The 23,553-nt window shown below is 59.5% G+C and overlaps 1 protein-coding gene across 1 annotated transcript; it reads right to left on the bottom strand.

Moving 5' to 3' along the window:
- Positions 1-15: 15 nt before the first annotated feature.
- Positions 16-21,866, bottom strand: TNPO3 (transportin 3). Its single transcript, XM_083859848.1, has 23 exons — positions 21,583-21,866; positions 17,195-17,395; positions 16,524-16,597; positions 15,708-15,864; positions 13,986-14,129; positions 12,001-12,176; positions 11,390-11,528; positions 10,200-10,346; positions 9,207-9,314; positions 8,742-8,833; positions 7,600-7,739; positions 7,338-7,529; positions 6,138-6,229; positions 5,545-5,621; positions 5,267-5,327; positions 4,682-4,822; positions 4,052-4,168; positions 3,534-3,628; positions 3,254-3,410; positions 2,742-2,909; positions 2,480-2,592; positions 1,802-1,892; positions 16-1,066 (listed from the first exon to the last, which is right to left on the bottom strand). The coding sequence occupies exons 1-22, from the start codon at positions 21,706-21,708 to the stop codon at positions 1,832-1,834; spliced, it is 2,778 nt and encodes a 925-aa protein (XP_083715974.1). The 5' UTR covers positions 21,709-21,866; the 3' UTR covers positions 16-1,066; positions 1,802-1,831.
- Positions 21,867-23,553: the final 1,687 nt, after the last annotated feature.

Below are 23,553 nucleotides of genomic sequence, written 5' to 3'. Positions count from 1 at the left end.
GGGACGGCCGCGGTGGCCCCGGAGCCGGGGTGAGTCACCCTGCGGCCATCCGGGCTGCTGGGGCTGGGGCCACCCCTGTCCCCGCCTGTCCCCAGAGCTGCCAGCGACCAGCACCCAGGGGTGCTCTGAGGGGACTGTGACCACCCACCCTGGACCCCCCTCCCTGCATTCCCCAAGGAAAATCCCCCTGGGGTTTTGGGGGGAAACAGCACAAAAAAGGGGCTGGGGCCACCTTGGACCTGGAGCCCGCAGGAATGGGGGAACCCAGTGCTGGGGGGGGGGCACAAAGCAGCCCCAGCCCCGAGCGAGGAACCAGAGGGACCTCGGGAAGTTTTAATTTATTTTTTCAGTTTTTTGATGTTTTTTATTGTCTCGAGATGGCTACACACCCCCGGAGGGAACCGCATGCGCCCGCCCGCCCTGCCCGCACTCGAGCCACCGCCTCCTACCCCAAAATCAAACCAAAGAAAACCCCCAAAAAGGGGAGGAAAAAAAAAAAAAAGGAAAAAAAAAAAAAAGAAAGAAAAAACCAATCGAGAAAACAAACTAAAAAAAAAAAAAAGCAAAACAAAATAAAATATAAATCTCTATTTGCAGAGTCCGTCCCGCCTGCGTCGTCTCTGGGAGTCAGCACCAGGCAGGCCACGGTGGGCTCAGGGGGGGCAGCGCCCCAGGACCCCCAGACTGACCCCCATCTTCCTAAACAATTTGTATCGTTTGGTTTTTTTTGTTTGTTGTTTCTTTTCCTTTTTTTTTTTTTTTTTTTTTTTTTTTTTTGTCTCCGTTTCACAGAAAAGTTTTTTTTATTTTTTTTTCTACTTCTTTTTTGCTGCCGGGGAATCCGAGTGGATCCGCGTGGCTGCGGCGCCTGGTGGGTTTGCAGTTGGGTTGGAGGCTTTCCCGGCGGGCTGGTGCTCCGGGCGGGCGGAGCCCCCGGGCAGGCGGAGCCCCCGGGCCGTCCTCCCCTCCCGCGGCTCCGGGACGCGCTGGAGCGGGCGAGAGCCCTCGGCTGATTGTGGGACACATTCTTGGGTTGCTGTTTCCTGTCTTCTCCTTAAAGACATTCCTGGCAGGAGGGAGGGAGGGAGGGAGGGTCAGCCCTTTGTCCCCGGTGTGATAAATGTGACATTGGGTAAAAATTCGTGATAAAAGAATATAGCAAGATATGTTAGATTGGTGTTAATATAATATAAAATACGAAAAAGGTATGGTCCGTAGAAACTATTCCCCCCCCAGGCTTCCACCGTCCTCAGTCCTGAGACAAAGAGAACAGGACAAGGGACATCACGAGAAACAAAGACACTGCCCAACCCAGATAAGAATCGGCATCGCACCCAGACAGAGAAATTCCTCACAGAGAAATTCCTCTCCGAATGAAAAAGAGAATTCTCTGCTGAGGAATACACATTGAAATAACCATGGGCCGGCGAGCTCCATCCGCATGTGAAAGGATCTTCCCGGAATACGGTCTGCAGAGTCCGACAAATCCAGGAAGCCCATCCGAAAATTATTTGGACTATTTGGACTATCCTGGGCACCTGTTCCGCCTCGGGACATGAAAACCCCTATAAAACCCCGAGCTGCGACCTGCTCCGTGTGGATTTGGGAAAACCGTGCTTTTAAGTGCGGTCCCCCCCATCCACCTGGCGCTGCGCTGTGAATCCTTTTGTGGTTTTCTCTTTTTATCGTTGATTGGGATAGTTTTATTAATAAATTGTTTCTTTGTTAATCTGATTTTTGCCGTTGCGTTTATAACACCGGTGTCCTGTGGGCAGGGGGAGCCCCAGAGCCGGGCCCTTACCTGGGAGACAGGTGCCACGTGGAGCCGGAGCTATCGGAACAGGCGGGTGAAGTCCCTCAGAGCCCAGCAGACTTGTTTACATTCCTCAGCACTGCAAGACAAGGGGTGGCATCAGGGGGTGACCCCAAGGGGACGTTTGGGACCCAGGGGAGGTGTCCTGCTGAGGGATGGGAGCTGGGAGTGTGGCAGCTTGGCTCTAAGGTGCTGGGAGGGATGAAGGGATAATCATCATGGCAGAAGGAGGTCAGCTGTCCCTGCAGGGGACCCGTGTGCCACCACGGTGGTGGCCGGGTGGAAGGAAGCAGCTGCCCCCGGGCCCTCAGCCACTGGGATTTGTCCAGGGATGAGATGGAGTCGGGCAGAGGGAGCTGATGTTCCCACAGCAGCCGGTGGCCCTGGGAAGGGACAGGCCCAGGCAGGGCCTGGCAGCTGGCACCCGTGACTCACGGGGATGAGGAGGTGGCTCGGGAAGGGCTGGAGGCTCCGCAGGGATGGGGCCAGGCAGAAAAACCCGTCGGGTGACGGCAAAGGCGCCGCGTGGCCCCCAGGGCTCCCTGTGCCCGTGCAGGCAGCTGGCACAGCCCAGCAGGAGCAACAGCACAGGCAGGGCTGGGGCTGGGGGCGGCTGCAGGCCGGCCTGAAGGAGGGAGCTGAGCTGGAGAGCCCGGTGCCGCTCACCTGGTGACCTGCTTGTGGAAGTCGGTGAGCTGTTTGTGTGTCACCTGGATGGCTCCGCCCGTGGTTTCCTTTGGCAACCCCTTCAGAGAGTTCTCCAGCCAGCGGCAGAACGTCTGTGCCGAGGGAAAGGGAGGGACTCGGAATGTGCAGCCCAGCTTGGCTCCCTGGCCCCGCCTCGGCAGAGCTTTGGGGTCTCCCACCCTCTGGGGGTCCCTCCTGTCCCTCTGGGGGTCCCTCCTGTCCCTCTGGGGTCCCCCCTCACCGGGCGGTCGATCTGCATGATCTCCCAGAGCACCTCGGCGACGTCGGGCAGGGTGTAGGGCGGGAGGCAGAAGCAGCACGTCTGCAGGAGCTGGTTCACGAGCTGCTGCCCCAGCTGGGTCATCACCTGGTTGATGAGCTCCTTCCGCACCTCAAAGTCCTCCTCGTGCTGTGGGAGAAAGGAGAAGGGGGTGGGCAGGGCCTGGGGACAGGGACACTCTGGTCCTGGGGACAGGGATAAGCTCCTCACTCTGCAGGCAACTCCCAGAGCTTCTCCACCAGCAGCAGTGGAGAAGCCAGGGTGGCTTGTGGGGATAACAGGACTGGGCTGATGAGGATGATGGAGCTGATGGGGTTTGGAGCACCCTGGGGCTGTGGAAGGTGTCCCTGCCCATGGCAGGGGGTGGAACTGGATGAGCTTTGAGGCCCCTTCCCACCCAAACCATTCCATGATTCCACGGTGACATCCCCAGGGAGGAAGAGCCTCCTGAGAACACCCCGCGTGTCACTCACATCGTTGGCCACACCGGTGTGGATCAGATCCCTCAGGAATTTCATGACGCTGCAGTTGGCGTCCCGGTGGTCCAGGGTGGTGGCAGCGATGGCCCACTGCAGGATGGGGATCATCACCTGGCTGCGCAGGAGGGTGACGGGGCTGCGCTGGATAAACCTGCCCGGGGAGACGGATGGATGTCAGGGGCAGCTCCTGCCTCCTCCCTGCTCCCAGGGGGACACCCCACAGGGGACGGGGACAGGTGTACTGCGGCAGGAGGTGGCAGGAGCGTGGTGGCACCTGGCTGCCAGGCGGAAGAGGTCATCCACGGTGTCCGGGTGGTTCTGGAGGCCGTTGGGCTGCTCGAGGAGCTGGAAGGTGGGGATGCAGAGAGCCTGGGGAGAACAGGGATCCATCAGCAACTACCTGGGATCACTCCTCAAACTGCCCTTCCCCACATGGAACAGGCTGGGGCCGCCCCATCCCTGGAAGTGTCCAAGGACAGGTTGGAGGGGCCTTGGGACAACCTGGGATAGTGGAAGGTGCCCCTGCCCATGGATGGGCTTCAAGGTTCCTTCTCACCCAAACCAGTTTGAGATTCTATATAGATTGGATATAAGGGGAAATTCCTTCTGGAAAGGGCTTTCCAGGACGAGGGTGGCATCCCCACCCCTGGAGGGATTTAAAAGCTGTGTGGATGTGGCACTTGGGGACAGGGTCAGCGGTGGCCTCGGCAGTGCTGGGGACGGTTGGACTTGATGTGCTCTGAGGGATTTCCCAGCCCGAGCAGTGCCCTGGCTTGGGCAGGAGGGCCCCACCTGCAGCATGTCGAGCAGGCCCTGCCGGCAGCCCTCCTCCATGCCGTACTCATCCACCAGGATGCTGCCCAGGTAGAGGAAACAGGAGTGCTGGTGTTCCCGGTACACATTCACCATCTGGGGAGACAGGAACGCTGACAGGTGCCGCTAGATCTGCCCAGACCCCACATCCCTCTCTGCCCAGCCTGCCCCACATGGGCAGGGACTTCCCAATGGACTCGCCCAGGTCCTGGGAGCATCTCTGTGCTGAGGCTCCCTGAGCCAGCACCACTTCTCCATGGAAGTTTCCCCTTTGAGCCTGGCAGGAGCCGAGCAGGGAACACCCAGCTCTGGGATTCAGTGATCCTTCCCTCAGGCTGGGTTACCTCCCCAAGGAGCTGCACCATGCAGGGTTTCACACACTCCTCCCAAACCACACACATGGGGCTCCTGGCATCCTCCACCTCTTCCAAAGCCTCTCCCCTCCCCAAGGGTTTACGCTGGAATTCCTGAGACCGCCAGGATTCACTGTGGCCCTTCCCCGTGCCTGCAGCCGCCCCCATGACATCGCAGCAGCCACAGTGACCTGAGTGTGTCCCCAGGGTCCCCCCGGGCCAGCAGTGTCCCCGGAGGCCCGGTGGCCATCCCCACCTGTGTGACGAGGGGCTGCAGCAGCGCGGCCGAGCCCTTGCCCACGCAGCGCACGGCGAAGCGCAGGCAGCGGCAGCACCGCTCCACGATCCGGTTGTCGGCACTGTGCTTGTTCAGGGTCTCCGACAGCACCGGCCAGATCTGGGCACGGACAGGGAGGGGCAAGGGTCACACCTGACCTGGGGACACCCCACACATTCCATCCCGCTCCCCAGAACACCCAGACCCCAGTGTGGATGGCGGATGAGGGAGGAAAGCTTTCCGGAGGAGCCTGGAGTAGTTTATCCCCTCCAGTGCAGCATGGCAAATGGGACATGGGCAGGGAAATCAAACACCTGGGACATTCCCAGAGCCAAGGATCCTTCCAGAGGGTTGAACCCTCAAATTCCCCCCTCCACACCCCAATCCCAGCTTCCAGGAGGGGCAGGAGGTGCTCCACAGCTCCCCTCCCATGCAGCCCTGGGCAGACACACGGATCCACTGGCAGCCAGGGACTGGGACTCTTTACAACACCCTATGTACCCCTATACCTGGAAACCCCCACCCTACAACCCTCTCCCCAAATCCCAGCCCTCTCCCACGCACCTCCTGAATGACTTTTTGGCACGGGTGGACCTGGCCGTTCTCGACAATGGGGTTGGTGTGTCTGTGGGAACAGCCAAGGGTTAAGAGGGATTTGGGATTAAAGCCAAGGAAATGGGCTGGAGCTGTGGGAACTGGACCAGGAACTGGCTTGGGGGGCATCTTGGGAGCTGGAACCTGGGGAAGCAGAGACTTCCATCCCATTCCCCAAGGGCTGGGGAGAAGAAGGGGATGCAGATTCAGGCTCTGGGGGAGCAGCAGTGCCCCAGCTCCTTCCTCACCTGAAGATGACGGCGAGTCGATCCAGGGGCACTGTAGGGTCTGAGGAGAGGCCATTGCTTGGCTCCTGGGAGAGCAGCTGGAAAACGAGGGAAAAGGATAGGATTTCAGGAGCACAGGTAGCACTGTGCCCAGGGAAGACACTGCCTGGACACTGACCCCATCAGCAGCACCTCTGCACCTTCTCAGGTGGGGCTGAGGGAAGGGCTCAGTCCTGGACGTGTCCTGTGTGGGTGCTGGGCTCTGTCCCCAAAGAACATGGACTGGATGAGAGGGAACAGCCTCAAGCTGTGCCAGGGGAGGGTCAGGTTGGATACTGGGGAAAATCTGGATTCTGGCTGCCCAGGGTAGGGGTGGAGAACCCATTCCTGAAGGGATTTAAAAAGCTGTGTATATGTGGCACGTGGGGACATGGGCAGTGGTGGAAGTGCTGGGGAACAGTTGAGCTCAAGGGCCTCCAGGAGCTTCTCCAACCCAAACAATTACTCTAGGATACACCTCTGGCTCTGAGGACACCGCTGCTGCAGCAGGGCCGGGGCCTGGCCACTGTCCCCAGTGTCCCCTCCCAGCTGCTGTCCCCCCCATCAGGACACACCTTCTTGAGCGCCAGCACCTGCACGGCGCAGAGCTCGCTCAGGCACTCCGAGATCTTCTCCAGGGGCAGCCGGGCCAGCACCAGCGCCGTCCCTGCAAGGACACACGCGGCTCAGGAGCAGGGATACAGCAGGGGAGGGCACAGGGGTGATGGCATTCCCAGATGGAATGGCTGCAGGACAAGGGCAGCACCTCGGGGAGGCTCCCTGCAGCTGAACCTGGCTCTGGTTGAACCAGACACCGAAACGCTTCAGTCCCAGCAGGGAGAGATAAATTAATAAATCCAGGATTTATTTCTGCCTCCAGCCCCAAGGGAACTCCTGAGGACACTCTGCATGTGGGATGGGACTTGCAGCATATCAGGACAAACCCTGTGAGGATACGGCTCAGCACCCTGGGGAGCAACTCCCATGGATACCTCAGCAGTTCCTGTGGATACCTCAGTAGTTTCCATGGGCATCCTGGCAGATCCCACTGATACCCCTGCAGATCCCAGAGATACCTCCCCAGATCCTGTGGATACCTCTGCAAATCCCAGGGATACCCCTGCAGATCCCAGAGATCTCTCCCCAGATCCCATGGATACCCTTCCATAGATCCCACAAATACTCCTGCAGATCCCAGGGATACCCATGCAGATCCCACGGATATGCATGCAGATCTGATGGATACCCTGGCAGATCCCACAGATAACTCCCCAGATCCCATGGATACCATCCCACAGATAACCCCCAGGTCCTACGGATACCCCTGCAGATCCCAGAGATATCTCCCCAGATCCCGTGGATACCCTTCCATAGATTCCCATGGATACCCCTGCAGATCCCATGGATACACTCCCATAGATCCAATGGATACCATCCCACAGATCCCACAAATAACCCCCAAGTCCCATGGGTACCCCTGCAGATTCCAGAGATGTCTCCCCAGATCCCATGGATACCTCCACAGATCCCAGAAGTATCTCCTCAGATCCCATGAATACCTTTCCATAGATCCCACAGATACCCCTGCAGACCCCAGGGATACCCCTGCAGATCCCATGGATACACTCCCATAGATCCCATGGGTACCCCAGCAGACCCCAAGGATAACTCCTCAGATCCCATGGATACCCCAGCAGATCCCACGGGTACCCCAGCAGACCCCAGGGATATCCCCAGACCCCATGGATACCCCAGCAGACCCCAGGGACACCGACCCTTGAGCAGCCCCACGGCGGCCTCGGGCGACAGCGCGAAGGAGTCGAGGGCGCGGGCGATCTCCAGCAGCCCCGAGAAGTGCTGGGCCATGTGGTCCCGGCACACGGAGCAGATGTTGTGGATGGCCTTGGCCGCGGCCGACGCCAGGCGCCGGTCGCACAGCCCCTTCATCAGGTAGCCCAGCACGGGATCTGCGGAGACAGGGGGGTCAGGGGGCATGGTGGGGCCACAGTGGGGCTGCAGTGGGGGAGCAGGACTCACCCAGGAATTGCGGGTTCCTGTCCACCACCTCGCTCATCTCGCCCACCAGCTCGATGCTGGTGTAGCGCACGGCCGTGTGCACCGACTCGGGCAGCCTCACCACGCCCTCCAGCACCTCCACCAGCGTGGGGTTGTTCTCCCTGCGGGACATGGACTGGGCTCAGTGCCCCCAGCACCTCACTGTGGGGCTGGCAGGGGCTGCTGGAGCTGGGATACGGCCCCACCACCCCACACCACACTCTGAACGTGGAATGGGACTCGCAGCACACTGGGACAAACCCTGTGAGGAGGGGGCTCAGCCCCACGGATACCAGGGAACAGACAGGGAACACTGACCATCTCCAGGGAGAGCCCCACCACTACCAGGGGGACACAGGAGCCAGGGGGGTTCATTGGGAACACCCCAATGGGATGGGAACTGCCTGCCTCAGTGTGGGAGGGTGTGATGGGTGATCCCAGGCCAGAGCCTTGTGGGGGCAGAGCTCTCAGAGCTTCAGGCCAGCACTCCTGGGAACAAAGCATTGGGAAAACAAGCAGGAGCAGCCTCAACACAGATAACAGGAGCTGGCGATGCGAAGGGACTGAGGTGACTCCTCCCGGCGCCTGGGGAGCAGCGGGATGGGATTCCCAGCCTCACAAGGAAGGGAGGGATGGCATTACCAGCCTCCTTGGGAAAAGGAGTGATGGCAATGACAGCCTCCCAGGGAAGAGAGGGCTGGGGATCACAGTGTCCCAGGGGTGGGAGCGACAGCATTCCAAGCCCAGGGAAGGTCAGCTGGGTTGTCCCACTCCTGGCAGTGCACAGGACTCGCTGTGGGCTCACCACCCTGGGCTGTCACCTGTCTGTGCTTCCACTGTCACTAACATAGAAGGAAACACTTTCAGTGACTTAACCTTCCCTAAAAATACCTAGGAAAACTCCACCTGGATGTGGAAGGATCCCCAGTGAATGGTTTGGGTGTGAAGAGACCTTAAAGCCCCTCCAGTACCACCTCTGCCATGGGCAGGGACACCTCCCACTGTCCCAGGCTGCTCTAAGCCTGGTCCAGCCTGGCCTTAAGGATGGGAACGTCCTTGGGATATTTGTGGTGTCTGTGTCAAAGGGAGGCAGCCCTGGCCCCCTGGACACGGGCAGGACTCACTGGTCAACACTCTTGGCGATGGAGGCCATGATGAAGAGCACGGCTTCTGTCACCTCCCAGGGCGGGTTTCCATCCTTGAGCGTGGCATAGAGCTGCAGGAGGGGACAGTCACTGAGGGGCCACCACGCACCCCTGCCCTCAAGGCTCTGTTCCTGACCCCTCCCATCCCCAAACTCCCATCCCGCCCCAGCTGTGGGCCTGCAGAAACCCCACATTCCACCCTGACATTGTGGGACCACAGCGCCTTTCCCCAAAACGTCAGAAACCTCCTGCTGCTCCCACATCTCCTGCTGCTCCCCACATCTGCTGCTGCTCCCCACATCTCCTGCTAGTCCCACAACAGTTCCCACCACACACTTCCTCATGCACGAGATGTGTGTGACCTCCTCCAGTCCCAAAGGCCACCAGGGCTCGGTGACCTCCCCTGGCATTTTTCTGCACCTCACTGCACTCCTGCAAACCCACCTGAGCAAAGCACTCCACTGAGCCCACCAGGAAGATCAGGTCTTTCACCAGGTCCGAGACACGCATCCGGAACTCCCCAAAGTCATCGGTCTCCTCCGGGACCCCCTCCTGAGGGAGAGGAGGGAGAGCACAAGGGCAGCTCAGGGGAATTCCAGTTCCCACTCAGCCATAGCCAGGGGAACATCAGTGATTCTGGTTTAGGGAGATCCAGCATTCCTGCCCTCCTGTCCCAGACCAGGCTGCTGGAGGGACTGCAGAGCTGTGCCCAAGGAAAACATGACCTGAGCACACACTGGGTATTCCTGCTCCAACAAGTGGAGAAAGGGATGGGGAGCAAGGGGATGAGGAGGGGAGGAGAGAATAAGCCATTTCAGACTACATGGAAGCAACAAAACTGCCTCAAGCAGGGACAACACAGGTCTCCATGGGATATACACATCCCACTGCCCCACAGGGACACACACATCCCACTGTCCCTCAAAGGGACACACATGTACCACTGCCCCAGCTGTTCCTACAGGGACACACACATCCCACTGACCCCATAGGGAGACACACACATCCCACTGCCCCACAGGGACACACACACATCCCACTGTCCCTATCAGGGACACACACATCCCACTGCCCCACAGGGACACACACATCCCACTGACCCACAGGGACACACACATCCCACTGACCCACAGGGACACACACATCCCACTGCCCCACAGGGACACACACATCCCACTGCCCCACAGGGACACACACATCCCACTGCCCCACAAGGACACAGGGACACACATCCCACTGCCCCACAAGGACACAGGGACACACATCCCACTGCCCCAAAGGGACACACATCCCACTGCCCCCATAGGGAGACACACATCCCACTGCCCCCATAGGGAGACACACACATCCCACTGCCCCAGTTGTTCCATAGGGACACACACATCCCACTGCCCCACAGGGACACAGCACATCCCACAGCCTGCCCAGGGACCTTACGTGGTCAGAGTCCAGCTGGCAGTGCCGGGCCAGCGCGTGGAGCAGGCGCTGGATGTAGGCTTTGAAGATGCTGTGGATCACGGCATCGTCTGTCTTGTACAGGTGCTCCCCCAGTCTATACCAGAAGTTAAAGGAAATTTCTACCACCTGTTTGGAAAGAGAAATCCAGCATTTTGTTACCAGCAGAACATTTTCTCCCCACTCTGTCAGTGGTCCTGATGGAGAAACGGAAACCTGCCCTGGGTGCCAGAAGTGGTGGCACCACAGATCTGTGTTGGAGCTGCTGTGTCACACAGTGGTGACATGGGCACTGGTTCCCCCAGATCCACCAATTTCTCTGCTTGTCACTTAATAAAGGGCTTGGGACCCCCCAGTGACCCTGAGGACCTGCCCCAGCCTTTGGCAGCCAAAGCCTCTCCAGCCCAGAACCTGAGCAGGGCCTGGGGCTCTGGGAGCAGCTCGGGCTGGAAGTGGATGCAGCCCCTTTGTGGGTTCTTGTATTTATTGTGTGGTTATTGCACAAAAACCACGAGGGCGGATTTGGTCAGGAGCAGCTGCAGAGCTGTCTGCACAGAGATGGCACAGGAGGAGGTCATGGCCAAGGAATATTCAGCTTAACAGACCTGGGAAGGGAGGAAAAGGGTCCCAGGGACCCCAGAGAGCATGTGGGGCCTGCTGCAGCATAGCAACTCTGCACCTCCCATGGCAAACCAGCCAGGCAGCAGCCTCCATCCACTGAACACAGGCAGGGATCCGCTACTGGCACTCAATTAACAGTTTGGGAAGAATAAAAGGATAGAGAATTAAATAAAGAATAAAAAGAGACCAAAACAATGACAAGTTTTGCTCCTAAGGCAGACGGCTGGGAGCTTTGATGTGAACCAGCATTTCAGCCACTCACAGGGCAAAATTCCCAGGTTTTAAACCCACAAATTCCCGGTTTTTTAAACCCACAAATCCCCACTGAGCTCGACTTTAACACATGGGAAAGCACTAAGAGGAGTTTCAGAGCTGTGCTGGCAATCCCAGACTTCCAGGACACTCAAAGGAGACACAAAACCTCAAGTGCAAAGCAGGAATTCCAGAGCCAGCGGCTCACAGGGACCAAGGCCACGAGTGTGTGACAGGAGAGAGCCCTTTCCCTGTTCCTGGGCCCAGGAGGGTGGGCTGGGACACAGCTGTCCCCTCACCTCGTACTGCGGGTGCCCGGCACAGATGAGCAGCAGCTCCAGCGTGCGCAGGTCGCCCAGGCCCTGGCCCGGCGTGCACACGATCTTGTCCAGGAAGGTCTCGCACAGCTCGGTGAACACACGGCAGTAGTTGAGCACCCTGCAGAGGGAGGGACAGATCAGCCTCGGGGGATTTACCCCAGTGCAGGGCAGGGCAGGGCCAAAACATGCCCAGAGCCTCGGCCAGAGTGAAAAACCCCAACTTCTGCTTTGTCAGCAGCTGGGAGACGCCTCAGCAGAGGAAGTGGGTGTGAACATTGGGTTCCAATAAGCAAATCTGCTGAAATACTGATCTCAAACTTCTCCAAAAGCCCAGTGCCAGGTGTGAAGGCATGGTTCCAGTCTAGTCCAGCCCAGCCCCATGTCTCTCTCACAGTGAGGGGCCCAGACCTGTCCCCAGGATTTGGGTGTGGCCCCCAGAAGTGCCCAGCACAGGGACAGGCACTGCCCAGCCCCAGTGCCCCCAGCACTGCTGACACTCCTGGCACTGGTATCTCCATTTGGAGGCTGACAGGGCTGGGTCAGTGCTGTCCTTCCCATCCCCCTGGCATGACAAGGTCCCTGTCCCTCACTTGTCCAGGTCCTCCCGTGCCACAGCCATGTGATAGGCACTCTCGAGGGTGAGCACGCCCTGGAAGAGCTGCAGGGCCAGGGGCAGGTTGGTCTCCACGTTCTCGATGGCGTAGAGGGCTGAGCACACGCAGTCCGACGCCGCCTCGTGCAGGTTGGACGAGGTCTTGTCCTGTTGCTGCAAGGCACAAAAGCCCAGCAATTACCAAAGAATCATGGAATCTCCTGAGCTGTAGGACCCCACAGGGATTGTGGATGCAGCTCCTGGCCCTGCACAGACACCCCAACAATCCCAGCCTGTCCATCCCCAGGAGCAGGGCTCTGGCAGCCTCAGGGCTGTGCCTATTCCCTGGGGAGCCTGGGCAGTGCCAGCACCCTCTGGGGAAAAACCTTTCCTGCTCTCCAGCCTGACCCTCCCTGGCACAGCTCCAGCCATTCCCTGGGTCTGTAACTGGTCACCAAAGCAGAGATTGGAGCTGTCCCAACTATATCATGCAATCAGACAGTAATGAAACCATCCAGGTTTATGTTCCTGTTCCCACAACGGTTGGATTTGACCTTGGAGATCTATTCCAACCCAAAGAATTCTGTGGGAACACTTTGTAGAGGTCCTGTGCAGACACATCCACCACTACACCCCACCAGCCTCGTAACCTGCTTCCCTGGACACCCCAGGACAAACTGACCCTTCCCCCAGGGACCCTGGCAACCTCCCTGGCAAACACAGGAGGGCAAACACCAGCTGGAATCCAGGGCAGCTTGGAAGAAGGAAAGCACCACGCTGCTCCTGGCTGGACAGAGAGTCATTGCTCCCACTGGGAGGAGAGGTGGGAACTGGGGAGTCCTTGTGGGGATGGAGGGGAGGTTTCTCACAAGCACGAGTGGAATATTGACCAGGGAATATTGACCAGGAATATTGACCAGGGATGGTCTGGAGGGGTCAGTGAATTCCATGGGTGGTGACTGAGTGAGGGGGATTGACACAGGACATACACAGGACCAGGAGAGAGCTGGCAGGGAGGAAACAAAGGAGCAGAGACTCTGTGAGTCCTACTGACAGAGATCTCAATGGATTTGGGAAACAATTCCTGGTGCCACTGCAGGGAGAAAGGGAGGAAGGAAAAATGTCCCATTTAAAGTGCCATTAACACTGAACAGGCTGGTGAGCCCCACAGCCTGTCCTGGGAGCAGCTCCACTTGAAGCAGGATCCCACATGGACATTCAGGATCCTGCATGGGTATCTTTCCTTGGGAGCCCTCATCTGCATTTGTCATTGACTGAATCCTGCAAATGAGGTGGGAGAGAAGGAGGAGGGACAGACAATCCCTGCAGCAGAAACCTCCATTCTCCAGGAAGTCCTCCCTCTGGCTCCCCTGGCTCAGTGGCACAGAATTCTCCATACCTCTCCAGGAGATTTTCCAAGGAGAAAGTGTCAGAAAAGGAATACTGCTTTATTGACAATCTGGGAAGAAACCAAAACCTCCTGATTGGACCTTCAAACCCCAACAGAGGCTTCTGATGCCCAGCCATGAGGATGACAAACCTCACCTGGGCACCCTCTGGGTGTGACAAACCTCATCTGGCACCCCTGGGTGTGACAAACCTCACCTGGCACCCCTGGGCGTGACAAACCTCACCTGGCACCCTCTGGGGGTGACAAACCTCACCTGGCACCCTCTGGGGGTGACAAACCTCACCTGGCACCCTCTGGGTGTGAGAAACCTCACTTGGGCACCCCTGGGTGTGACAAACCTCACCTGGGCACCCTCTGGGTGTGACAAACCTCACCTGGCACCTCGCTGGCAGGGGCATTTCCTGCCTGCACTTCCCAGCAGAGAGGGACTGGCTGCCCTGTGGAGCTGATCCCGGCCCAGAGGGAACCAGGGAGTCCCTGCTGACACAGGAGGGATGAACTCCCTGCCCCACACCTCAGTCCTGCTGGGATTCCCCACCCTGGAACTCCCCTTCTTCCAGGGAAACACTCACCAGGACCTCGAAGAGGAGGGACAGCAGCTTGCTGTTGGCCATGAAGGTGCTGTCCAGGACCCCCAGGTTGAACCAGCTGCCCAGGCACCGGAAGATTTTGATGAGCATCTTCTCCTCATTGCCTGCCTTCTCCACACACGTCACCTGCGGGGACACGGGCAGGGTCTGACTCCAGAGGGTGATACATGAGAAATGACCAACAACATCCTCTGGAGTCCACATGAGAACGTTCCAGAAGCAGGCTGCTCCCAACATCCCTGTCACCAACGGCCCTGGACTCAGTGAGAGGGAGGGGGAGACTGCAGACCCCCTCTGTCAGCTCCAGCTGCTGTCACAGGGGCAGGGAGAGCAGCTGGAGTGCCTCCCTCATTCCCACTCCTGCAGGATCCCGTGTCAGAGCACAGCCACCAGGGACGTTCACACCTGACAAATCCCAGCTGAATTCTTCTCCCCACAAACCACCCCTGCAGAGAGGAGCTGGTGCTGTGAGCCAGACCTGTCCCCAGGGATATTCCAAACGTGCCATCCCAGTGTCCAAGCCAGGATGTGCCGAGATGTGGGACAGTAACAGCTCATTCCCAGCCATGCTGGCCAACTCTCCAGCACCCAGCAGAGCCCTGCCCAAAGCCCCAGCCTTGACAGGCACAGGAAAAGAGGGAAGAACTGGACAGGCAGGACATGGAGAAAGATCCCAGACCCCATGGATGGGCCAGGAATCCTGGCATGAGAGCTTCCAGAGATCCTCTCTCCTCACTTGGCACTTCAGTCCTAAAGGCAGAGTGTTGGACCTCATCACAGCCCCTGGAATGCTGCTTTAACCCCCCATTTTGTAACTGAAAATGGGAATTTGGCATTTAAATCCCACACAGAAAATACAAATTTGGCTCTTCAGGTAGGTGGTGGAAATGCCCATGCTTGCACCAACAGGGAAAGCTCAGGAAAGCTCCAGGCAGGTGCAGAGGGAACAGGAATGTGCAGGGACGGGGCCAGCCCCTGGTGATCCTGTGTGAGCTCTGAGTGGCCACGAGCACCAGAGCGAGGTGACACTGCCTGTGTCCCCAGCGTGCCAGCCAGGATCTCCCAGGGATCCTGGGAAAAGCTGGGGCTGGACAAGGCTGGAGGGGACAGCCCAGTGCAGAGACTCCCTGATGTGCCAGCTGGGATATCCAGAGAGGACAGCACAGTGTGGGGACTCCTGATACACCAGCCAGGATCTACCAGGTGTCCCTGGGGCTGGCTGGGCACGGTGGCACTGGACAGGGACTCAAGGAAGGTGAAGGAATTTCAGAGAGAGCAAGGACTTGCTCAGACAACCCAGGAATAGATGGAGCAGGGCTGCCCTGACAGCTGCAGTGGCACAGGCAGGGAACTCTGTGAGGATAAACATGGAATGGAATGGAGGAAGTGGCTTCTCCAGCAACACCTGAGCTGCTGAGCAGAGGACACAGCTCAGCTCCATCTGGTTCAGGATAAGAAGTAGTCTCGGGTTGTGCCAGGGGAGGCTCAGGCTGGATACTGGAAAAACTCCTTCCTGTTAAGGGCTGTCCATCCCTGGCACAGCTGCCCAGGGCACGAGTGGAGTCCCATCCCTGCAGGGATTTAAAGCCGTGTGGACGTGGCACTTGGGGACAGGGTCAGTGGTGGCCTTGGCAGTGCTGAGGGATGGCTGTGGGCTCTGAGGGCTTTCCCAAACAATCCCCTGCTCCCTGGGGCCGTGCTCACCAGCAGGGACACCACGGTGCTGGAGTAGTAGGCCAGGTCCTCGATGATCTCAGTGCGGCGGTTGGCGCCGATGCGCAGGGAGCGGCTGTGCACCTCCTCGGGCAGCACCGTCAGGATCTCCAGCAGGAAAGGCAGAGATGTCACGTCATTGCTGTACCTGGGGGTGGCAGAGGGACGGGGGACACCTCAGCACTGGGGAACAGCACAGAGAGAGCTGCAGGGGCATCCCGGAGCACAGCACTGGGTGGGCTTTAAGGCGCCTTCCCAGCTCACAATTCCATATTCCATGGATTCAGCAACAGTCCTGCCTCAAGGACAGGCAGTGTCCAGCCCCAGCCCTGCCAAGAGGAGCCTCCAGGACGGCTGAGCCCGGGGATCTCCAGCAGAGCAGTGACAGAAGCTTTCCCAGCCCATGAGCCCTGAGAGTCCAGGACAAATCCCATCCCCTCCTGCTGCCAATGGATACGGGGACACCTCAGTGTGGTGGCAGCCCCAGGGGCTGTCACTGTGCAGCAGCGTGTGGCACCCCGTGGGGACATCTGGGGACACACAACAGCCTCACTGCTCCATTCCACAGCACGGATCCAGCTGAGGGAAGAGGGATCATCCCAAACAAAACAGGGATGAGGAAAAGCGCTGAGTGTTGGGCTGTGAGCAGGGAAGCGTGCAGGGCAGACAGCCCCTCCTGCCACCACCCAGGGCACCTCAACCCAGCAACACAGGGGAAAAACTTCCCTTTCCTGCTCCACACGGGACCACCCAACCCAACACAGCCCATGGAACACCCCCAGCCCAGAGACAGGAACGGTCACTCACTTCTCCACCAGTGTCTGCACACAGCCCTTCCACGAAGCCATCTGCAGGGCCAGGTCAGCTATGGCCAAAGCCAGCTGGAAGGGAAAGGGAAAACACAGGGATCAGTGTGGGGAGCACTGGGATGTGCCCAGGAGACAGGGCTGGCAGCTCTGGAATCCACCCCTAACATCCCTGCCAGCAGGTAACTCGGGAATCATTCCCAAGACTGCCCACAGGCAGGGAACTCTGGGATCCCTCTCCGCCATCCCTGTGGTGAACTGTGGAACACCAGCTGCCCCAGGGGGTGACATTCCTTCCCAGAACATTCAGGGGCTGGAGGAGCATCCTGGCCTCAGCCTGGGGGTGTCAGGGCTCCCAGTGCCACAGGAATTTATGGATAATGGGAATGAAGAGTGCAGAGAAACCCCCCTGAACATCCAGGGCACTGCAGGGTTTGGTCTCCGTGGCAGAGCACAGGGAAAGCCCCTGCTCCTCCTCTCCAAACAGCAAATGAGGATGAAGGAATGGATGCAACAAAAAGAACCAAGTGATGAAGGAGAGAAAACAATCTTGTGCCAGGCTGGGAGCAGGGATCAGCCTTCCCTGTTTTCCAGCCCAGGGAGAGCAGTCCCAGAGTGACTGCCAGGAGCAGGGCATGGAGGGAGCAGCTCCATTCCCCTGCCACCACCCACCTGTGTGACAATGACCGGGGACAGGTCCTTCAAGTTCTGGATGTGTGACAGCAAAGAGTCCCGGAGTGAGGCGTGGGAGTCCGTGGGGAGCTCGTAGAATGAAGTTTGGATCTTCATCTTCATGGTCTGCGCAGCGAAGTAACAGGACTCCACATCCTGGTGGATCTGCAGCAGCTGGTCCGAGATCTCCCAGGCGTGGACCTGAGGGAACACACGGCGTGGTCAGTGGGTCAGGCTGGTCTGAACACAAAGGGTCAGTCCGGAGTGTGGGATCAGGGCCCTGGTGACCAGGGGAACACCAGGCAGACTCCAGAGCCCCCCTGGCTCTGGGCTGGGGCTGAATCCCAGAGTCACCGAGGTGGGAAAAGACCTTCAAGACCACCAAGTCTAACCTGTGACCCATCCCCACCCTGTCCCCAGCCCAGAGCACTGAGTGCCACCTCCAGCCCTTCCTTGGACACCTCCAGGGATGGGAACTCCAAACCTCCCTGGCCAGGATGGTTAAAAACCCCAAATCCAGCTGATGGGGAAATCTGGGAGCAAAACCTGAGCCAACTCCATTGTCCCTGACAACCTTTGGACCACAGGACTCCCCTGAGCTCAATCCAGAGTGAAACAAAACCTCTGCACCCCTAAAACCCATCCCTGGTCCTCATTCCAGCCTCACTAATGAAGGCAATTCCATCACAACCCTTGGCCAGTCACTCCAACAGCCGAACAGCTCTTTGTTATAAACTACTGCCTGCTCAGCCTCGCTTCCAGCTGTATTCCAGCCTGGAAATAAAAATAATCTCCTTTCCAAATCTCTCCCCCAGGCAGGACAGAGATGCCCAGAGGCTCCAGACCCAAATCCTGGGCCAGGGCTCTCAGGGCTCTCCAGCATCCCACAGGGGAACAAGAGGGCAGGATCAGCACGGTCCAGGCTGATTCCCAGGAAAAGCCAGTCTCTTGAACATGGAAAAGGGAAATGTTACAGTTGGCAATAGCACAGGGCCTGGTTCCTGATCCCACCGCCAGAATTCCTGCCAGGAGCTCTTTCCATGGCCACTGTAACCTGGAATGCAGCTGGAGCCAGGAGCAGAAGCCAAAGGGCCCAGAGAAGCTGGGGAGGGAGGGCTCAGCACCCCCTGTGAGCACCCCTCTCCTCTCCCTTCCTCCTTCCCACAGGATCCTCCGGGCTGGGAACCCCCAAAGTCCGACAGCTCCCCAGCACTGCCCAGGCCACCACTGCCCCATGTCCCCATGTCCCCACATCCCCACAGCTCCTCAATCCCTGCAGGTTAAATCCCCACAGCCAGTGGATCCATCCCTGCCACATCCAGGCAGGAGCTCCTGCACCTTCCCACAGGGCACAGCACGTTTTCCCCATGGAATGCTGGTCCTCCACCACCACCACTGCCCACAGCAGGGCCAGGGAGAGCCCTTCCAGAGCTTCCAGACTAATTCCTTTGCTGATTCCAGGCTCTGATCCTCCTTTCCCAGCTGCCTCCACAACAGGGGCTGTTCCACAGTCAGTAACTCCAGCATCTCCTGGTGTAAAACTGCCTGGGATGGCTCTAACAGGGCAAGACCTGGAGGCATTGCTGCCATAAACGTCCCCCCAGAGTTATTTATCCTCACAGGAAATTCCCATTTATTGGGAATAAACAAAAAGTTAAACTCCTACAGCAGCCAGAATCCCACCAAACCCTCTCATTAAACCCTTTCTGCCCTCAATTAACAGGCTGGTAATTCCCAGTCTGGATGGACACACTGACAGACACGGGAGATGCTCCCAAACCCACCCAGGGCACAGGGATAATCCCTCTGGGAGCCCAGCTCAGCAAACAGCACAATCACCCACGGGCTGTGAGCACCAATGACTGCAAGAAGCTGTTCCTATGCCTGAAACTCCTCACGGCACATTCAGGAATTCTCTAACACCAGAGGATTTCCTTCCTGGAAAGCACTTCCTGATCCCCCACTAAAACCCAACCCAACCTCCCCTCAATCCACACCAAACCCCAACACTCAGCTCACAGCCAGAGACCCACAGGGAACATTCTCCCACTGCTCTGCTCCAGACACCAGGGATGCAGGGAAACTCCAGCCAGGGAAAGCTGGGACAAGGCCCATCCCCACCCTGGTACAGCCCCTCTGCCCCAGGGAACCCCAGCCAGTCTGGAATCAGCCTCCACACAACCCCCAGCACGGGGCTGCCTGAAGGAGCCTCAAGTTCTGGGATTTAGGTCAACCTGCACCTTCAGCTGAGCTCTCCAGTGCTGTGCAGGCTCGGAGCTGCTCTGCCACATCCAGCCCCATTTCCCAGGAATAACCAGCAGGAAAGGAGAGAACGAGGCTGTGGGGGAGCTGCTGGACAAACCTGAGCCCCCAGAGCCCCACAGACCCAAACCTGAGCCCCCAGACCCAAACCTGAGCCCCCAGTGCCTCCAGACCCACACCTGAGCCCCCAGAGCCCTCCAGACCCAAACCCGAGCCCCCAGTGCCCCACAGACCCAAACCTGAGCCCCCAGTGCCTCCAGACCCAAACCTGAGCCCCCAGAGCCCTCCAGACCCAAACCTGAGCCCCCAGAGCCCTCCAGACCCAAACCTGAGCCCCCAGTGCCCTCCAGATCCAAACCTGAGCCCCCAGACCCAAACCTGTGCCCCCAGTGCCCTCCAGACCCAAACCTGAGCCCCCAGTGCCCTCCAGATCCAAACCTGAGCCCCCAGACCCAAACCTGTGCCCCCAGTGCCCTCCAGACCCAATGACACAGTGACAGCCATGGCCTGTCCCAACAGTGTCACCGTGTTCTGCCCAGGCCAGGGCTGGAATAACTCAGCACTCCCAGGGGAGGGAGATGCTGGATGGAGCCAGGCTGGGCCTGGAGTACCTGGAAAACAACTGGGATCCCTTCTGAGAGCAGAACACAAACCCCAGAGAGGAGCTGGGAGAACCAGCACAATGAAAGGGGAGAGGCAGGAATGCTGCTGGCCTGGGGCTGAGCTGGGTTAGTAATAATAACACTGTCACTGTTGGGTTTATTATTATTATTACTAATATTATTATTATTGATGCTATTATTGCTATTATTGCTACTACTGTTACATCAAAAACAACCCAGGGAAAAGCCCAGAGAAAGTGGAGCTGAGATCCCAGCCCTGCAGAGGGTCAGAGAACTCGGGAACACAAATCAGCCCCCAGAGCCCCAAACCCTCCGGGGGAAGGGGCAGCCTGACCTGAGAACAGCCCTGCACCCCACAGGGACCCCGGGGCTCTCCCCAGGGCCGGGGGAACTCCCCTGGAATGTAAATGTGCCCCTCCCAGCTGCTGAGAGAGAGCTCTGTGCTGGCAGAGCCCCTCCCCAGGGGAAATCGGGGAGCAGCTCCCAGAGACCCCCAGACCCAGCTCTGGATGTTCCCCCGGGAACTCTGAGGGGAATTGGAACGTGCCTGCAGCACCGGGGGGGGGATTTAGGGGAAAAAATGGGATTGTGGGAAGAAAGAGGGGCAGGACTGGCCAAAGGGGGGGAAGGGGACAGAGCTGAGCAGGAGTTGGGACACACAGAGCAGGGAGGGGGAGGACACAGCCCCTCCCCAGCCCCGGGGTGAGGGAATCCTGGAGGGAATCCTGTCCCACCCGGGGGGGCAGCACCGAGGGGACCCTGCCCAGTCCCGGGGAGGGGAAACATCCCCCCCTGACGGAGGGAGGGGAGGCCACAGCGGCCCCAGCAGGACCAGAGGAGGCCACAGAACAACCCCCGAGCCCGGGGGAAGGACCTGCGGGAGTGTCCTGAGGGCTCCGGGGAGGCCTCGGCTCCGTCCCCCCGGGGATGCCGCAGGTCTCGCCCTGGCCCGCAGGGGAAACCCGGAGGGAGCCCAAACTTCCCTCTGGGAGCCAATTCCTCCTTCCCTGCTACCTCAGGGCTGTGCCAAACGTCCCAGCCCCTTGTTCCTGGTGTTAATCATGGAATCCTGGGATGGTTTGGGTGGGAAGGGACCCCAGAGCCCCTCCAGGGCCACCCCTGCCATGGCAGAGGCACCTCCCACTGTCCCCAGCCCAGCCCCAGTGTCCAGCCTGGCCTTGGCCACTGCCAGGGATCCAGGGGCAGCCACAGCTGTGCCAGGGCCTGCCCACCCTCCCAGGCAGGAATTCCCAGTTCCAAATCTCCCATCCAGCCCTGCCCTGTGGCAGCGGGAGCCATTCCCTGTGTCCTGTCCCTCCGGGCCTTGTCCAAAGTCTCTCTCCACAGAACTCCCAGGGACGGGGCGGGCACAGAGCAGCGGGAAGCGGCAGTGGCGGGGCAGAGGCTCCCCGGGGCCGCCGTTCCCTGCCTCGCCCCACCCCGGATGGGGCCCGAGGCCTCCCCGCGAGCCCGGGCCCGGTACCCGCCGCCCGCGGCTCTCACCGAGCGCTGCAGTTCGCCCAGCCAGCAGCTGGCCCGCTCCTTGCCGCTGGGGTCGGGGTCGTGGTAGAGCGCCTGCACGGCCTGCTGGACGAGCTGCAGGCTGGGCCGGCCCGGCCCGCGCTCCATGGCCGGTCCCTCAGCGCCGCCCGCCCGCCGCCATCGCCGCTCCGCCGCACCGGGCCGCCCTCCGGAAACGCGCTCGCGCGCCTTCCGTTCCGCGGCCTTCCGTTCCGCCGGCCTCCCCCGCCGCCGCCCGCTCCGCGCGGTTCCGCCCCGCTCTGTCTCTCCTATCTCACGTCATCCCATCCCGACCCGTCCCTTCTCATCCCACCGCGTCCCGTCCCGTTCTGTCCCATCCCACCCCGGTTTGTCCCACCGCCACCCCCCCACGCCCCGCCCGGGACGGGTTTCCGGCGGTGCTGCGGCGAAATGTGTCCGGGCGCGGGCGGCGCGGCGGGAACGGTCCGTGCCCCCCCCGTCAGGCCGGGCCGCGGGGTCCCGGTGTCCCCCCGTGTCCCCCCGTGTCCCCCAGGGCCCCCCGCCCGTCCCGAGCATCCCACGGCCCCCCCAGGCCGTCCCAGGGGGGTCCCGGTGCCGCCATTCCCGGTGAGCTGCCCCTGAGGGCTCCCGCCGCCCCGGCCCGGGGGTCCCGGCTCCGGTAACCGGCCTGAGGGGGCTCCGCGCCCCCAGACCCATTATCGCACCCCCCGGCCGGCCCGGTGTCCCCGTGCCCCCCCCCCCCCCCAGCCCGGCCGAGGGTGTTTGGGGGGTTTTTGGGGGGGTCTCCTGAGGGACTCCCCGCGCCAGGACGCGCTGCAATTGTTATGGAATGGGAATTATTAATTGTGGAGAGAATTGAACCCCAGTGCACGGGGAGGGGGCTCAGGTTCCAGAGGGTCCCTCTGAAAACCCCCCGAGCAGAGGGGTCTGGACAGAGGGGTCTGTGCCTCGGGAGGGGCGAAATGTGGAGTGACGGGGAATTATTGTCCCCACGGGGAATTATTGTCACCAGGGGAATTGTTGTCCCCACGGGGAATTATTGTCACCACGGGGAATTGTTGTCCCCACGGGGAATTATTGTCACCACGGAGAATTATTGTCCCCACAGGGAATTATTGTCCCCACGGGGAATTATTGTCACCAGGGGAATTATTGTCACCACAAGGAATTATTGTCCCCACAGGGAATTGTCACCACAGGGAATTATTGTCCCCACAGCCCTCCCCGGCCATGCAGCCCCCCAAAGCCCCCCGAGCAGAGCCCTGGTGATGGTCACACCCAGGGGGGCTCTGGCCGGTCACCCAGGGGGGCTCTGGCCGGGCTCCAAAATCCGATCGAGGAAATTCCAGCTGCAGCTGTGATGGAATTTTGGGGTGGGGGCATTTCCCTGGAGCCTTGAGCCCACCCTGCTCCTCATCTCGTTTGGTGACAAGCCTGGAGTCAAACCCAGTGCCAGCAGCAGGGGCACTGGATGGAGGATTTTGGGGGAAAACTCCTTTAATTCCCTCATAATCATTGTTAAATAATGATGAGGTGGCTTCTGAGGCCAGTGGTGCCTGTTCCCCCTGCCAGGGCTGGGACAGCCACCGTGTCACCAGGTGGGTGGGACAAGGTCATCTCTTGGTCTTTTCCAACTCAGACCAGTCTGAGATCCCATTATCCATGGCCAGTCCATCTACAATGGGATTTCACTGCTGGGTGACAGGTCAGGCCTCACCACTGCCAGAGGCTGAAATTTGGGTGGTCAGCAGAGCCAGCCCTCAGAGCCCGCTGGTGTCACTCCCCCTCATTTGGGGTAATTACCCTCATTTGGGGTAATTACTGCCCAGCTCCCCAGATTATGGGCCTCGGGAAGTGTTCAGATGCCCCGGGGCACGGGTTCAGCCAGGCGGGAAGGAGCCAGTGGTAATTAACACCAGTCTCATAATCACACCCAGTTCACACGGCACAAACAATTAATTAATGCCCAAT

Source organism: Zosterops lateralis (assembly GCF_965231275.1).
Source record: "Zosterops lateralis genome assembly, chromosome: 4".
Classification (NCBI taxonomy): Eukaryota; Metazoa; Chordata; class Aves; order Passeriformes; family Zosteropidae; genus Zosterops; species Zosterops lateralis.
The sequence above is the reverse complement of the archived record's forward strand: the minus strand, read 5'-3'. Positions and strand labels throughout refer to the sequence as shown.